Source organism: Solea senegalensis, linkage group LG15, assembly GCF_019176455.1.
Source record: "Solea senegalensis isolate Sse05_10M linkage group LG15, IFAPA_SoseM_1, whole genome shotgun sequence".
Taxonomy (NCBI): domain Eukaryota; kingdom Metazoa; phylum Chordata; class Actinopteri; order Pleuronectiformes; family Soleidae; genus Solea; species Solea senegalensis.
Window position 1 is genome coordinate 2,911,582 of NC_058035.1, and position 18,449 is coordinate 2,930,030.

The following is an 18,449-nucleotide window of genomic DNA, read 5'->3' on the forward strand; positions in this document are numbered from 1 at the left end:
AAAGCTGCCTTTATGAGTTTGCGCCGTGGGAGTCAAATTTGATTGTAACTCACATTCTCAGCACAATAACAACAACATCAAAAACAAAAGAAAAAAAAGCCTCTGTATTTCAAGCCAGGGTTTCAAAACCTCACTTGTGGCAACATTTGGACGTCTCACAAGCAGAGCGCTCAATAAAAACTGGGCTTGGTCCTCAGCCCCAGACCATTAGTAGTAGTGAGGCTGAGGAACTGGACGAGCTACACAGGCGTTAATTACCTCATCGTCTCCAACTTTATTCCCAGGTCTTTTTTTTTTTTTTTTTAAATTAAGGTTCTTGTTTTTGTAAACAAGTTTGTTTATATGGAAATCGATTTGTATCAATATTTTCAGACAATACCTTTCACGAATCAAACAACAACTATTTAAGAAGGAATAATATATTCTTTAATCTTTCAAAATGTATTTTATTGTATGTTTTCGTTTGTGGGCGGGCCTTAGGAAGCTGCTGCTCCTGCTCATTGGCTACTGAGTTTTGGAGCGACGTCACAGGCTTGGAGTCGCTGTCCGTCTGGAACTCGTCCCCCATCGACATCCAGTATCTAATCTAGAAGTATTTAAGGCTTATAATCTGCCAAATGTTAGATATTTACAATTATTTTGTCAGATGTCAAACAGCGACTCCAAGCCCACAAACAATAAACAATAAAATACAATATTTTTGAATGATGAAATCGATTTTTTTAAAGAGCGTTGTTTGTAATTCCATCAGTAAACACCTGTATGATGGGAAATATTGTATGTGTGAGGACACTTTGGACGCTGAGAGGAGTCTGTCGCGGGCTGATAAGTGAAACACAGCTGGTCCACAGTATTCACAGATGGATCCGTTGTTATCTCACAGTAGCCTTTTTTTTTTCCCCCCGTCTAATCTCAGATCTTTTCTCAGTTTATTCTCTTTAATCTTGAAGCCACGTTTTTTTGGCTTCTTACTCATCTGCTTGCGTTCCGAACGTGAATCTGATCTGGAAACTGTGTCCAGATGCTCCAGCTGTTGTCACTGATTACATGTGTGTAAACAGGAACACACAGCAGCAACAATGTGTAGTATTAGGATTAACAGTGCCTGAGTTTCTATTTTTAAAAAAATCTTTACTCCAAGAAATGTTTTGTTCCACTCTCGCTCATTAGATTTACAATGCGTAAAATTTTACAGTCCATAACGGCCCCCAAAGTTTATTCTCCTTTTATTTGCACATTTTCAATTTGTCAACATGTACTATTTCAATTTGGCTGCCTCGCTGACTCTGCAAAGAAGGCCTGCTATATGTGGGACGAGCAAAAAAAAAAACAGTGCTACGTATGAGGCCCGTCCCAGTTTTTGGCTTCTATCAAAATGGCTGAGATGCTTGTGGCTTTGTGATTAAGCTGCTGCAAACCACACAGCCCAGGGAGAGTAAACCCAACATTTAAACCAAAACCCAGATACAGGCAGCCTGGGCAACAACAGTGGCATATTAGTAATTACCCCAAGACAAAATGTCCGTCATTTGTGTGTAACCGACATTCAGGCAGCTTCTCAGCACATGGAATTAAGTCTGGGAGGCTTGAGGGGGTTTGGGGTTGTATTATTGCAGCCGTTTGACTGGCCCGAATTGTCTGGAGGAATTAAAATGACTTGCTGTAAAAACTGACTTGCGTAATTAACGTCGAGATTCTCAGCGTCTCTGGATTGTTGACCTGACTTTTTTTTTTTCAGTTTGAAAACAAAGTGAATTATTGCGATATAGTCTGACTGAAAGCTGACTTTTTTTTTTAACTAACACATGTTAGTCCATGTCAGAATGTTTCTGTGCACAGTTAAGTTGAGCTGCAGTTGTCAGCAGGTCTGGATTGTGTCACAATTGTCTTATTCTTCTGTTTTCTCGGAGTGGGAACTGTGGGCAGAGTCTGACAGAACAATTATTATATTCAATACCATTATCTATAACAAGAATGAGATTTAGTGGCATTTCAGATGGACGTAGATGTTTACAACTATTAAAAAAAAAGAATTAAAATTTGGACAAACATACAGATAATGCGATGGGAACATCAACTTACAATTACCAACCCATTCTAACTGCAGCGATCTCACAGTTCTGTCTCTGGGTTTTGACCTGGAAATGACAGAAGTGAGAAAAACATGGCAAAATTCAAAGCTGTGGATTTTTGGACTGACAAGAAGACTGAATTTATGCTCTCGCAACTTCAAATATATCAATTATTTTGGAGATAATGGCTGGTGGAAAGTCACAGATTGACATGCTAAAGACCAGCTGCCAGCTAAAGTTGCTTTGGTCTGTGATGTAATAGGTCAAATGGACCCTAATAATGACAAGCTGAAAGGTCGTATATCATCATTTAGCACATCACGCTTCATCCAATCAATCATGTACACCCGGGAAAAGGACAGGATTCCATTTAAAAGGCTGCGACTGCAACATACTGACTCTTTCCCTTCAGAACTCACTTCCTCGCAAAGCGCCGAGTACAGATCACCTGGCAGTTGGACTTCAAAGACCGCAACAATTAGATATCAAGGGCACCATCACTTACCAAGTCCCTGTGAATCCCCCGGTTTTTCTGACCAGTGAGACCTTGTCTAGAAGGAGAAAATGACCCATCTGTCCGGCAAATGCTTCCATATGGACACAAAGAGCCGGGGCACATTCTTGTGGAAATGAAAGCTGGTCCTTTAATCTGAGAGACATAATCAATAAATGATAAGGCCTGTAGCTGCGAGGCGAAGCAGTAGTTTTGAAGATAACTTAAGACAAGATTAGTGATGGGACAAAATGAGGTGGTGGGGGGTGATGTTGAATTAAAACATTATGCACGGAGGACTTGGTAATCACGGGTTCCTATCAGCTCTTGAGATCACTTCCTGCGAGCTTAGCTGAGTCGTATTCAAGTGATCATTGTTTTATCTGGAAGGAATGCTAATTAGGGTTGCAGGGAAGCCAACCCTTGCCGACATCACCAAAATACACTATGTGGTCAGTTTAAATGAGACAATAGATGCTTTCACAACAACTATTATGCAAAGGAGACACTGGAGAACCAATTTGGAATGCAATTTCCATCTAGCAAATATTTACCAGCAGCCAAAAGAGGGGAAAAAAAGCCTACAAAAAAACAGCTAGCATGGTTAATGACGGAGTATAGAGAAGGGCTGAAATGTACATTTCAGTAACAGGGGGTTAGATTGAGGCTTGTGAGTGCATTTCAAGCCTCTCCGGGAATGTGCTGCGTTGGACGTTTGATGCACAAGATAACCAAAGTACGTGGTCATCTTCAATCAACGTGTCAACTGAAGTTTCATGTCTGGCTTTGATTTCACGCTACATACAATAAAGGTTTGAGAACCAGAATCGCATTCAACACCGGGAGAGTGTGTTCGTCTCTGGAGCCGTTTCTAATGATATGGAACGACCGAGATGGGTGCTACTCTTCATAAAAGACCCTAAAAATAGAGATGCTTATTTTGCAATCCCACATTTTGGCCATGCGTGCAGAAACATGGCAAACTGTGACACCGGGCGCAGATTCTAATTTTCCCTCTTTTATGATTATTGCTGAGAATTTGCTCTAACAAGCTTGGCCGCATTGGGAATAATAAATATGGAAATGTGTCCTTTGACTTGTGCGTTACTGGTGAGGAGCGGCAGCGACGCTGAAGGTTTGGGAACACACGGCGTTCTCACTGTGATTAAATCTCGAGTTGCACAAGAGTAAAGAAACTTGTGAAACCTTTTTTTTTTTCCCAGGAACATTCTGTATTTTTCACCTATCTTCTCTAATTTGAGGCCTGTGGCTTCAGGATGATGTTATATGCAACAGTGATCTCAGCGTAGTTTGTGGTTTGTACCAGCAGGGGCATTTATGATCAAATCTTTTTTATACTGTCCGCAGTTAATCATATTAGTGGGGAAAAGATGTCACACATAATCAACTTAAATTCTTTGTTTTCTGCCTGACACTGGTGGGCACCGACGTGTGCAGATGTGACTTATGCCTCAGTCTGTGACAGTGACAGTAATATGATGTTTCCCACCCACAAACAAAGAACACACACACAGAGAGACTGTGTCAACACGGCCGTTCGCTGCGGCTATAGGGTGTTCCCAATCATTCCCAAACCCACAATAAAGACAATGAGCAGCCTGTGCCAGTCGGGGTTGGTTCTGTCAGTGGAAGACGTCAAGAAACCAAGCACATTTGACCCAGGCTGTAATTTATATAATTCTTGCTGTATGGAATTAACAGTCAGTACATTTAACTGACACTGGAAAATATTGAATTACTGCGTTAGCTCGATTAAAACCGGACTTACACACTGCAGCGCATCCCCCATTTTCTAAACAGGATTGTGTGAAGTGTAAAAACAAAGTAGGGACACTACTATCATTGTATGATAGTACTTTGTTTGTCCCTTAATATGCGGATACATATTGGAGCTAAGTTTTCCATAAAAGTGTAAATATAGCAACTTCTTCCTCCAGAATATACATATGGAGTTGACCTTAATGGGTAAACTTCTCCTTCTAACAAAGAGGTGTTTTCTGTTTCAGGAAAAAACATTTAAGCATTTAGCAAACACTTTTATCCAAAGTAACTTACAAAAGAGGAATAAACTACATAGAAGTAGTCTTGGAAAGAACTCCACTAGATAGGAACAGTGGACTGATAGAGGGTGAGAGTGCCGAGGTGGATCCAAGTGCAGGGGGTAAGGGTAAGCATCTTCTGCTAGGACAGAAGATGTTCTTGGAAGAGCTTGAAGAGCTTGAAGATAGACAGGGATGCCTCCTGTTCTGGTAGAGCTTGGTAGGTCATTCCACCAGCGTGGAACGACACATGAAAAGAGTCTGGATTGTCTTGTGCAGGGTGTTGGCCCCGCCAGACGACAATCCATGAGTAGTCAAAGGTAACATAAGCCTTTATGAGAGCATTTAAGTAGGTGGGAGCAGAATCATGAAGCACTTTGTAGGCTATTATATATATAAGATTACATTAAATGATTATATTTTACATTTATTTATTTCCTCTCTTTTCTTTTTCCTTTTCTCTTTGGTACAGTACCCCAAAAACGGACTTTTAAATGACACGTAAACATGTTCGTTTTGACTAAAGTTGTTCTTAATTGTGCATCTCACACTAACACACCCAGATAATTCAAATTACGGTTGAATGTATGAGTTTGGCTGCGTGCTCCGCGCATGTTCCACAGTTTGTGCTCGAGAGGTTTGACCCAAACCGAAATTGGAAGAAGCGAGAAAACACATCCCAAAAATCCAGACCGCTTGGCTAGCAAGGTGGAAGGAGTATATCGGCAGCTAAGGTAGTTGAGGCAGACACGCTTTACTCAATAAATGGATTCCCTGCTAGTGTTTGTATCGCGTGACAGGGATGGTAGTCGTCGTCAAGCCTGACTTAACCCTGCGTGGAAATATACTGACTTTCTTTACCTTGTCGACTCTGGCCTGCCTTTATCGTCAACATTTACACTGAGGAGGAGAAGTGCTGTGCACACGTCTGCAGAGAGAACTGAACTTGACCGGGTTCACTCATTTACATTCACTGGGTGTTTTCCTTTTGTCAGCTCATTTAGCACTCCTCAGATGTTGGTGTGAACAAATCAACATTTAGATAGCGTACTAATGTGCCACTGAGAAGGCCCCTCTAAAGATAACTATCTTTGATATCACCCCCCACGACTCACACTGTCCCCAGCTTAGCCCCACCGGCAGGGGCAAGACAATCCAATCCATTTGCCCCCCGGGGAGATCAAAGCCCCAGCCTCCTCCTTGTCATTCTATTACCAAAGACTCCACCTTTGCAAAGTCCCGACACAAATGAGATTTGTGCATCAGCCATTTTCTTTGGTGGGGTTAAGGACAGTGTTTTTGAAAGGAGGGAAAACAAGCAGAGACATTAAAGAGTTTGGTGATGAAGGAGAAGGAGAGGTGGACTGTATAAGGGAGGGGGTCACGGGATGAAAGGAGGTTGCAAGTGGCAAAATAAAAGCTCTGATTAAGGCCCGATGACTGTTAATGGGACAATGGTTTAACTGCTGGAGCCATTACTGTGCCATTGTCTGATGATAGGATGCCTCCCTGTTGAGTCAAGGTATGCCATTACACAACATTCGGGGCTTTTGATGCTGTTAAGCACAAAGATATTTGTCCATGTCTCTGACAGACAGGCTCATCTCCTGTTGGGAATGTTTTATGAAAAGGGAACAACAGTTCAGACGCCTATTTCCTGGCCCCTTGTGTACTGATGGCATGTTCTCAATATTGAGATTTTCCCGCGGACTGTTTCTCCTCAAAATGTAAAGGTTTCTGAGTCGTCTCTATTCAATCAGCCGTCTGCGTATAAACATAAACTCGTGTCTGTTAGGCTAAAAACTTTATCAAATGACCTCACTCCATTATACAATTCTAGCATGACTCGACTTGTTGTTGTTTTTTTCCTTTTCCATTAGTCACCCGGTGCTTTTTTTGTACCTGCTCTGGCAAAGTTCCAAGCGAGCTGAGCTGATACTAAAATGTGAGGTCTATAGACTGCCGGCCACTGATTGGTCAGAGCGTGTCGTCACTGGAAGAGTCATGAGCACGATGTCCGATAGATAGAAGAATCCAACCCAACATTACTGAATGGTGGATCGGTTAAAAAGACTTAAAAATCCTGAAAACATGCGTTAATCTCCAACATTTAGCAAAGGAAATGTCTAAAATCTCAATATTTACCAGAGAAGTCTGGTGTATTTAGAGACAGCACCCGTTTCAGTTGTCATGAAGGAAGTATTAAACAGTTCTGTGAACAAAATCTTTTTATTGAAGTGAACGTAAAAGTTGGAACATGACAGAAAAATACAGTGAAGCATTCATGAAAAGTTTCACAAGTTCATTCTCCTGCTAAAAACTGCTCTACTTGGATCAAATCTACTCGATTTGTCTCTATTGAGAGTCTGTTGACCTCACATTTTAGTATCGGCTCAGCTCACTTGGAACCTTCTTAGAACTGTATAATAGAAAAGCCCAAAAACTCTCCCTCGGTGAGGTCTGACGGCCTGTTTTCAGATGCATATCAATGATTTTACATCGTTTCCAATCATAAAGACCAAAGAGAGACAGAATCAAAGCAGCAACAACACGCACTGCACCTTTATCTCCCCACGTTTCCATGAGCCTGCAATCTTTCATTGTTATATAACTCCGTATAACTCTTTAAAATGTTTTTTTATCTGAATAACGACTCGGCCCGTGTTCCTTTTCCATCAATACTCTCTCACTCACTCTGCAAGATGTATTTTTTTACTTTGTGAATAATGAGTAAATTATATGTGTGAAGCAGCTTTGCGCAATGTGGTTGTGGCTGAGGCAGACTTTACATAGCCGCCAGGAGCTGAGCCAGCTCTAGTCCTGGCCCTGGTCCTAGCCCCAGACCCAAGGATGCCAACATCAGGCTTCTGGACCAACCATAATAAAGAGTAGGCATTTTTATCCCCAGCTGTAACTCTGCCCCCCCCCACCCCCACCTCCACCCACGCTGCATCTGTTCACTTCCCGCTCTGGCAGAGTGGACAAATATTGCAATATAATTTATATAAAACTATGGGCAGATTGTTTTGTTTGGTCACAGTTGTGTAACCGCTGGTGGAATTGGAGTGAGGGAATCCACCTGAAGGATACAGGTGGTGGAGGCTGAAGTAGACCTTCATAGCGATTTACCCTCAGATTGAGACACAAAAACCACATTGTGAGGTGGTTTTGGGACATGTATGGCCAAAGTCCACAGCTGCATTGTCATTTAATGTGAATCTCTGCAGTTTCTCCCAGTTTTCCCACTCTTCAGTATCCATAATTTGATTTGCTTGCGGCTACAACCATATTAACACTTACTTATTAACACTTCTTTTCTTATGATCTTATTTCATGTTACCACAGTGTGAGTAGAGCCTTGTTTCTCTCTCTCTCCTTCAGTCACAAACACACTCACCACAGACAAATTCTGTGCAGTCAGACTCATTCAAATGTTAAGTCTTTCTTCACAAACAGACATAAGGTCTGCATGTATTTGAACACAGTGCCGGGGAAGCCACATCCAATCTCATGTGGTCACAGGAGACGCATCCAGGACGCATTTTAATGGTGTGAACAGTCATTCTTCGCTGAGGACGGATGTCAAAACCAGGTCTGAGCAGCGGAGCCTCCTCGAGCCTTGCCACCACTGACTTTGCTGAAAAAGCAAGTAGCAATGAGAAGAATAAACATTTACATAAATCCAGAAGGCAACAGAGCATAGTGAAAACATTGGGTCTTGTGGTCAGGTATCTCTTTCATTCAGTGCGGCTGCAACATGCAGCTTACTCGACATGATGCAGCCACTTCATGGGGCTGCTTCAGCCCCAGTACGCTCACCAAAACTTGGGCCTTTGCAGCTGAAATCCGAGCAGCTGAGTTTCCTTCATGTGGTAAACGGGGACTTGAGCAAGGCGTGACATCATCAGAGAGGGACCCGGGCAGCGCAGAGGAGGTGTCGGCTGGAAGCAGATGGAAGGAACACCAGGACGGATCAAAACACCCAAACCCATGAGCCTCCCGCTGGCGAGCGAACCCAGTGACACGACACTTTCTCTGGGGCAACAGAGCGGAACGAGTGGAGCCTTAATGGTCACCACATGGAAACGCCCACACACAGGTCAGATAGAAACGTCTCCTGGTGATGATATGATTCATAATCATGAGGGATTCTGGTATATTCATTTTTAAAACTTGGAGCACCTTTTTCTTGCATTTGTGCTGTGCTATGCTAAGCTAAGATAAATTGTAGACAGGTTTTTTTTTGTATGCGTTATTGATCAATTATTAGTCCAAAATAACTTATCAACACTTCTGCACCTCCACTGTGCTATAAGGTTTACAGCTTTACAATTTAAGCTAACAAAAGCCGTGTTTCTGACTCGGTTTTTGTGTTTGCATTAGGAACAGTCCCTAAATAACCAGCCCGAACCCTTCCCTTGTGAAGCCAGAGTAAAATGGTACAGCGTGGTTAGCTGATCAGAAAAACAGAAAAGCGTAACTCCTGGTGTTTCTTCTCGTACAAAGCTTTTGTATTTTGTGTTGTTTCGTTGATGTCATTATTTTGTTGGCATTAGTTTGATGTCACGCTACGTTTCTCTCGACCTACCAAGTAAAGTTACTGTTCTCAGTTCCAGTTCCAAACTGAATCGTACCATGATGGAAACATGACAAAAGCCCACTGCACATGCTACCCAGGAACTTAAGATCCCCGAAAAATACACTACACTAAGTTTTGTCATTTCCACGTTTCCCTACACGGACAAATCCGCACACACTTCCACTTTGATTCCACAAGGGATGTACACACCGACTGCAAACGCTCCCTGAAGGACGACAATAAATAAGACTGTAACCATGGAAACGTGCTTGAGGTTGCACGAGGACGTCCGCCAGCCAGTACCATCATATGTACTACTGTAGTGCTCAGAGAAAACAAGGACATACAAAAGTTGTATGTGGCTGAGTTTGTATATGAGGAGTCTTAGACTGACTCTGACCCTCCATGGACTCGGAATATGGTAAATATGACCCTGACCTTCAGTCAGTCATCATCTAACCGCTTTATCTTCCACCAGAGGGTCGCGGGGGGTGCTGTGCCAATCTCAGCTACATCGGGCGATAGGCGGGGTACACCCTGAACAGTTTACCTAATCCCAACATTGCATGTTTTTGGACTGTGGGAGGAAGCCGGAGAACCCGGAGAGAACCCACGCACGCACGGAGAGAACATGCAAACTCCATGCAGAAAGGCCCTTGTTCCAACCGGGGCTTGCAAGGCGAGAGTGCTAACCACTTCACCACCGTGTAGCCCGACCCTGACCTTCAAAGACAAAAATATTAAAAGAGGACGGGACATTTAAAAGTAATAAAAATGCAGTTATCTGTCACTTGTGAAACGAGTGCACCTGTCCGTGTTCCAATCTCAAAAACTAAAGTATCATCAAATAACCTGTGGTTGAAACTCAACAGTCTCCAGCAATCCTTCCCACTGCAGCTTCAATAAACCGATATCAATCAAACGAAACACAATATAAGCACATCCTGCGGAGTAAAAAATAATTTTCATTGTGAATTTAACTAAAATGTAACCTGAAACTCAGCTCAATGTGTTTACATCATCGTGAAGTTAAATCTGCAGAGCAAACCTGTTCTCCACCTGCATTCACACACTCGGAGCATTGTGCTCAGTGAGTTGTCCTTTGTTTAGTCATTATTTCTCAATAAGTGGAAATCTCCCAACAGGGAGATTTCCACTTATTGCTCAATCGCGCCGGTTATTATCCCACAAAGGTGAATAGTGAGCATTGTGCTTGTTTTCAATGAAGTGAACATTGCCAGCACTCAGAAGTTTTGAGCCTTCCCTCAGAAATTGTGTTTACACAAGAGTTTTCTTTGATCCGATCACTTACTGCAGGAGGATGCCACTAAAATATATCCTTCTTTCTTCGCCTGAGGTAATCTATTATGTAATTCCCCCTCAACATTTTGAAATATAATCATTTTTAAGTAACATTTAGGTGTTATTTTACCTCATGAATCGTGTTCTGGTTGCAGTTTTCATATATGCCCCTACAGTTTTTGACGACACCCCCACTCCTACTTTTATTTTACTTGATTTTCAAGTTATTTTTTCTTGCATTCATGAATTCTTTTGAAAAAAAATCTTGGCGTTCACTGCATTGTCTCTTTTATCGCTCCATCGCGATGACAGCTCACTGATGTTAATTCCTGGTCCCTCGTTGGTGTTTGGCAGCGGTTGCTGGAATAACAAAGACAGATATTACAGGTAGTCGAGCTGAGAAAGGCTTTACTGTCTTAGATGTTAATGGGAGATGACAAATTTCAAGACAGCGGAACAAGCAAATGGGTTTTAGTGTTTTGTAAGTGACATAATCACCACTTTTGCGGAACACTTATGTGCGAAATATCTCAATAGCTTTGTACCCTCAGCAATCACGGCCCCAAACACACTGAAAAGACACTCAACGGCCACTTTATTAGGGACACCTGTTCAGCTACTTGTTGACCCACATTTCCAACCAGCCTGTGGACGTGAGGAAGACGATCTCAGAATCAGAACGAGGAAGAAATGTGATTTAAGTGACTTTGAACGTAGTTGTTGACAGTAAACAAGCTTATCTGAATATTTGAGGCACTGCTTATCTACTAGGATTTTTAAAGGCTCTCAGGTTTGTAGTTCTCTGGGAGAAAATGCCTTGTTGATGCCAGAGGTCAAAGGAGAATGAACAGACTCATTTTTCTTTTTATTTCAGCCAAGGTATGAAGACCATGTCTGGATGCAAGTCGATGAGCTAAGGCAGCACAAGTATTATGTGTCATGTGTACCTGTATAAATATCAATCTTCAGTCTTGCAAATTGAATCCACAGAAAGCTCGTATGATGGGATGTTTAAGTGTGACTCAGCGTTGACATTATTCATGGCGCTGAGGCCGCTGTTATTAAATGTCCACTCTAGTAACGCGTTCCCGTCGTTCAGAAAAGTGGGCAGCGGCACGAAAACGCGTGTCAGTGAAAATGCTGATTCGTTCCTGTGGTACGACAAAACCCAAATGTTGTCGGTCAGGGTGCCATTACGTGGGCGAGTGTGGTGTTTCTCCAGACCTCTCACAGCCCGAGATGTGTGTGTGTGTGTTCCTACAGGGCTGTGAGGACACACTTCGTACAAAACCATCGTTGTAAGGACATGTTAGCAGGTCCTCACAACTTCAGTGCAGAGTGCAAACACTTAGTTTTAGACATTAACAAGTTGTGCTTAAGGTTGAGTCAGTGCATCCAAAAGGACTTGTGTACTTGTATTTGTCACCTCTTTAAGACCTTTTCTGGCATAAGCACTGACCTTGTCAGGACCAGTAGTCCTCATGGAGGCCAAAACCTGGTCCTAATGAGGCAGAACCTCCATTTCTGAGGAGAAGATTTGAATTGTGGTTATGGTTAAGGTTAGTGATAAAGTTTTGTTTAGGCTGTCCACATGAATGGAAGTCAATGCAGTGTCCTATGAAGTATAGCTGCGTGTGTGTGTGTGTGTGTGTGTGTCTGGGCATGTGTGGACTTGTTAAAGTGTGTTTGTAAACATGTAATGGTTGTTAGGTGGCATGTGAGGACATGAGAATGTGTGTGTTGTATTTGTTACTGCTTTAGGACTTTTTGTGGCATAAACACTGACCATGTGAGGGTCTCTTGGAGACCAAAACCTGGTCCTAATGAGGCAGAACCTCAAGATTTGAGTTGTGATAAGGTTTTGTTGAAATTGTCCAAATGAATGGAAGTGCTTAAATTGATCGCTGTGTGTATGTGTGTGTGTGTGTAGTGGGTTGTGGGGATAAATGTTGATTCAAAAAGGACATTTTGATCTTGTGAGGGCTTTTTTTGCTGGTCCTCGCAACTTTGAAGGGCTTTTCATCCGAGACAAGATTTGGGTATGGAGTTAGATAGATAGATAGATAGATAGATAGATAGATAGATAGATAGATAGATAGATAGATAGTTTATTGATCCCGAAGGAAATTCAAGTTCGACGATTAAGGGCATTTAGTTGTGATGATTAAGGTTAAGGTAAGGGGCTAGGGAATGCATTATGTGCTCTCACAAAGGATGCTGTACAAGGACATGTGTTTGTGTCTTCTAGTATTTGTGATTTATAATCTTTTCTGGTATATATATATATATAGACTGACCTTGTCAGGACCAGTCGTATTCATGGAGACCAAAACCTGTTTTTTTCAAGTTTAGGGTTAAGATTTTAAATTGTGATTAGGTTAAGGTTAGGTTAAGTGGTTATATATATTGTTAATGTTAGGGATAAGGCTTTGTTTAGTCCCAATTTATGTCATTCAAATGCACGGTCCTCAGAAGTATAGTTTTGCAAACGTGCGTGTGTGTTGTGAATGCTGTTGTTTCTCTGGAGTCCACTAAATGCACCGTGGCTGCTTATAGGACACACACACACACACACACACACACACACACTCTGGTCGTCCTCGAGTCAGGGCACATGCCTGTGGCCTGTGTTAGTCTGTGTTTGGTGTAATGATGACAGGCTCACACACACACGAGCAGATTCCAGGACCCCCACAAACATGACTTGGCTGAGGCTGCATGGAATATTGTACTGCTGACAATGCGCCCATTATTCTTAATTACTCTGAAGAATGGACACTAAATTGTTTAAATTGAGTGTGTCTCTCTGTGTCTGTGTGTGTGTGTGTGTGTCTGCCTGTGTCTTTGTCAATGCACTCACCCTCGACAACGGAGGAACAACCATTTAGTGAAGTGACAATATGACTTTTACAGAAAGTTAAAGTCCTGCAATCAAGAAAGTAACTGCTCGTTTGTTTGTTTTTTAAATGACTTGATGCCTACAGTAACTGGTCACTATATACAGTAGTTTCATTGGATTTTTACAGGCTTGGGAATTATGAAATCTTAACAAACTCACAGTTAGCAGTAGCTGTAAGACACAAAGTGATATAAAGTCTTGTATAAAGTACATTAAATGGAAAAAGTAGAAGTATCTAACCAGAAAATGACTTTGGTAGAAGTTGAAGTCACTTTTTTATAATATTACTTGAGTAAAAGTCTTAAAGTATATGACATTTACTGCACTTAAGTATCAAACGTGGCTCAGTAGTAGGGTGAGTTGTATTTCAACTGGAAGGTTGTGGGTTCAATTCCTGGCTCTTATAGTCTATATGTGTCCTTGAGCAAAGACAGTTGCAGTGTGTGAATGGGTGAAAACTGAAAAGATCTCTATGAACACAGATCGTTACCAACTCTTCTTCTTCTGCGTTTACACTGTAAAAACTAACATGTAGAATTTACCCAATAAATTGTGGTCAGACACTTGTTTGTTTACATAAAAAAACAAAACTCTGTCTATACTTAAGTGTTTGGGGGGTTTCTCTCTGTCCTGGCGTTGGAATAAAAACAGACCAAGAATCTTCTCCTTCTATGTATTTATTTCTGTGCAGAAAGTAAACTCATATAGTCAAGTCAAGACAACTGAAACTCACTGAGTTCATTAGTTCTTCTTCTTCTTCTTCTTGTTTTTAATTTGATAAAGTGGATCTTAAGAGAAGTCCATGCACGTACGCCACACACCTGCAGAACAAGTTTCTCTTCAAGAAAAACAGCTAATCTTAGACACAATGGCTCAGGGCAACGTGACGTCGTCCTCGTATGTTCTATTAGTGTGTCATCATTACTGACTACTGCGATATGTGTATGACTGATGCTCCTTGTATTTCTCATCCAAACTATGTCAAAGTTGGAACTGGAGACATTGGAGCCCTTGGTAAATCATCTTAAACCCTCCTAAGATAGAACAGCTATCTTTTCTTTACTATTATTTATAAAGGTTGGTAGTTTCATGGGTTGTTTTATAGTTTCACTGGATTTGTACAAGCTTGGGAATAAAAAAAAAAAACGTTATCAGATGTTGTGGAATAGGTACCCTCAAAAGTACAAGTACCCAAAACTCCCAGGATATCTCACTGCTGCACTTGAGCAAATTAATATCCTCGATTACGTTCCTTCACTAATCCCCGATGACGATAAGGTTTAAACCTCACCTTGTCCTCCCCGCAGACAAAAACATCAAATGTGTTGTTGGTGTAAACAGACGAACCTGGCACGGCCCGAATATCAAGAGAGTCGCACACGCCTGCGTTTGATCTGACGCGAGAATTGAGCAAGAAAGCGCGGTAATTTCCTCGCCATCTTCTAATCCAAACAGGTCTAATTACAGACACCAAAAAGTGTATTTGGGTGGATTCGTGGCCGTCACATGAGAGGAGCACATCCCATTGCACAAGAGCCAGGAAATGGGCTGTGCTGCACTGGAAAGACTGGAAAGCAAGATGACCCGTTTATTTTTTCTCTCTTCCCCCCTTTTATATATACTTAAGAGTTGCATCACAAGAAGTCCTGTGGTGCACCTCATTTCATGAATCCTAGTGTAGATTGAGGAAGATGAAGTAATTAGAGGCTGTCGCTCGGATAGCTAGCTATCTGCTCTGCTGCACATGAAGGCGGGCAGGTTATAATTAGAAACTAGCCAGCAACACCAAAGGGTTAGGTGGCAAACACTCAGCAGGACACACATACTTTGTTATTACCTGTGTGCAGTTATCATTTGATACGGCAGCATCCTGTCCTGTTTGTAATGTCTGTCTGATGACATCGCCCCTGAGATGACGACGCGCCGCTTCCAGAGCAGGATGTGGCCCGTCCACTAATGAGCCATTAAAGCTGCAGTGAGTAACTTCTATGTGTTGTTGTTGTTGTTGTTGCTCTTTTGTGAACCGATATGATGTAATATTGTTTGTATGTAGCGTCCTTCGTGGGAAACTGGGCTCTGTCAAGCAAAACTATCAGACCTGAGTTTTCTAAGCAGCGGAATTCACTTCTGAAACTTTTCATGGAAGCTTCTTTTTGTTTTCAGTCATACTCACCCTTGTTTTCACTGTATTAACACGATGTTGTTGTTGGCGCCACCTGTCGTGACATGATAAGACACAATGTCACCGGGCGACATGAAGCAAGTCATGTGGAGCTGATAGATTCAATCTTTGGTTTGACCGTAGGCCTTCAACTAACAATTATTTGTCATATTTTGATTATTTTCTTTCAATTTATGAGTTGTTTGTACCATAAATGATGAAAACAACTATCTGTGTTACATTCAAAATGTCTTGTTTTGTTTATAAACCATAATGATTCAGTTTAATGTTTTTTTTAGGTGATATGGAGCAAAGAAACCAGAAAATATCCACATTTAGAATCTGAAAAATCTGAAAAACTTGTTTTAATTATTAACTAACTCTCACAATCCGTATCCGTTATCCATCCATAGTATCCATTAATATTTGATTGTTGCAGCCCTGTTTGAATGTACCTTTTTTTTAAGTTACATGCTACAGCTTTAAAGTAGAACGTGGTAAGTATAATTTGACTGTGTGTCTGCACATTGCCTCAGCAATTGTGTGCAATTGAGTTCGAGGAGCGTATCTGTGCCAAACATTTATAGCAGCCACTCAGCCTGAAACAATGATTTGGGTTTTTAAACACCACTGTGTGATTGCTCTGAAAACATTGGAGTGAATAGTTGGACTAAACTGTTTGGACCCAAACTGCTGCAGGAGAAATTCTGTCCGACGCAAATTGCCGAAAAACTATTCTCCCAGTAGACTTTTGTAAAACAAGAAAAAAAACCTTGGGCCAAAAAGAAAAACAGGGGCAGAAAGAAGGAGGTAAGGTTATCACATGAGGTTTAATAAAACAAATATAATCCAATTTTCTTTATATATAACATTTTCTTATAAAACAATATATATAACACATTTACAATGCATGCAGCACCACGTCTTTATAATACTGGTGTTGACAGAATCCAATAGCTCACTTAAGTGCCACCTCCAGGATAATATTTACACAATACAGTAATTTACTGCAATAACTGAGGCTCGAAGTTCCATAAAAAGAGAAACAAAACTGCTCTGCCATTAACAATGACATGAATCAATATTCCAAAGACTTCTGAAATGTCACTTCCTAACTTCCGACTCCTCGTCTCGTGCAGTCGGGGGAATCGGATCAGTCCACGTTCGCACTGTTGCGTCCCTCTGGGTGTATCACTTTTCCAGGAATCATGTCTCTCCTTCCGCTGGTGCTGTATTTGAGTTAGCAACTTTGGCAGGAAAGAATGTCTTAGGTGTTGGGTGTCTGTGTGTGTGTGTGTGTGTGTGTGTGTGTCAGCATCTTTGGTGTGTGTGTGTGTGTGTGTGCAAAGTGTTTGACCCAGGATGCGTGTGTGTGCTTCTGTGTCAGCGTCTCTGACAGGTGTGTAGGTTCCGGGCTGCAGTCCTGCTGACACTTTGCTCTCGCTCTCCTCCTCTCTCTTGTCTGCAGGCCAAGCCTTCGCCGCAGTCGCAGCGCTGGAACAGCTCCAGGCCGTGGTTGCCTTTCCTGCGGTGGCGCGTGCACACCTGGCCCTCCGTCAGCACGGGCTTACAGATGCGAGACCAGAAGTGTCTGGCACAGCACAGGCCCTCGGAGCAGTCGGAGGAACGCAGGCAATTGTCACCCTCCTGACCTGGTGAGAAGGAAAAGAGAGAAGAGTGTGAGTGAAAACATATCACATGAAAACAAGGCTTCATCGATTGTTACCTGAATGAGAATAGTGATGATTTTCAAGGTTAACTCACCTTTCACAGCATGAGGCTGATGGCCGTGTGCAGTGGGGGGCTTCTTTGCTTGATGCTCCATGGTGTTGTTGTGTTTGTGCCACTCAGTGATAACAGATGCATCTGTGAAGTCGACATCATTTGCCTGACAAACACCTACAAGGAAAAAAAACAAACGTTCCCATTAAAAATACAGTTTTATACAGTTAATAACTCCTGGACAGATGTGTGTTCCATGTTCCAAACTATTCCTGGCGTCAGTGATATCAACAACAGCTTCTGCCTGGTGTCAGTATTTATGTTGAAAGTACATCTGCTCACCATTGCTGCAGCGGTTTCCTGCGCAACACATGGAGTCCCGTGCGCAACGCTTCCGGCTCTTACGGCACGGCAGACAGGCGCCGCGGGCGTCATTGCAGAATTCATCACCTCCGCAGTCTTCGTCATCAGTGCACACACCCGGCTGCTACAATAACAATAACATACAAGTGTCAGAGAAGTGTTCATTTTCTATTAGAACTCACATTTACGCAGCAGTTGCTGTTGCGCACAGGTTGGACTTTTACGCACGGGTTTAAAGTGAATTACCTGCAAAGTGTCCGCGGGAGGTTTGTGTCCCGCGGCAACGGAGGAGGGTGAGGTGCGCGGACTCGGGCTGACAGTGTTGGTGCCTTTGCCGGCTGGAGCTCCGGGGAGGTTTTTGATGGCGTTGGAGTTCATCAGCACTGTCCCCGCGTAAACGTCTCCAAAGTATCCAAACAGCGTGAGGTACAGAGCCAAGAAGCGGCGCGCTGACGGCAACACATGCATGATTCTCCCCTCAGATGATTAAAAAAACAAACAAGAATCCTTCACTGACAACAAGAAACTGACAGAGTGACAAAGTCCAAAGTCCCGTTGAATCCCAGTTGTCCTTGCGATTCCCAGCGCGGTGCTCAGTGGAAGGAGACTCCTGTCCTCTCTCTGTCCCGGGATGATCTCTTTATACATGTGGACCTGTTTGTCTTCCCGCCCCTCGCTGTGCACAACAAAGGCGGAGGGGTGGAATTTCAAAGAGAGCCCCACTGTACGGAAATGGCCTTCCATTCTGCGTGCACGAGAAGAGCGTTTCACAATGTTTGTGTAATGATAATGACCCGC

At 42.5% G+C, this 18,449-nt stretch overlaps 1 protein-coding gene across 1 annotated transcript; it reads right to left on the reverse strand.

Moving 5' to 3' along the window:
- Window positions 1–16,897: 16,897 nt before the first annotated feature.
- On the reverse strand, window positions 16,898–18,248 carry LOC122781555 (dickkopf-related protein 1-like). Its single transcript, XM_044045282.1, has 4 exons — window positions 17,898–18,248; window positions 17,631–17,775; window positions 17,331–17,465; window positions 16,898–17,218 (listed from the first exon to the last, which is right to left on the reverse strand). The coding sequence occupies exons 1-4, from the start codon at window positions 18,117–18,119 to the stop codon at window positions 16,950–16,952; spliced, it is 771 nt and encodes a 256-aa protein (XP_043901217.1). The 5' UTR covers window positions 18,120–18,248; the 3' UTR covers window positions 16,898–16,949.
- Window positions 18,249–18,449: the final 201 nt, after the last annotated feature.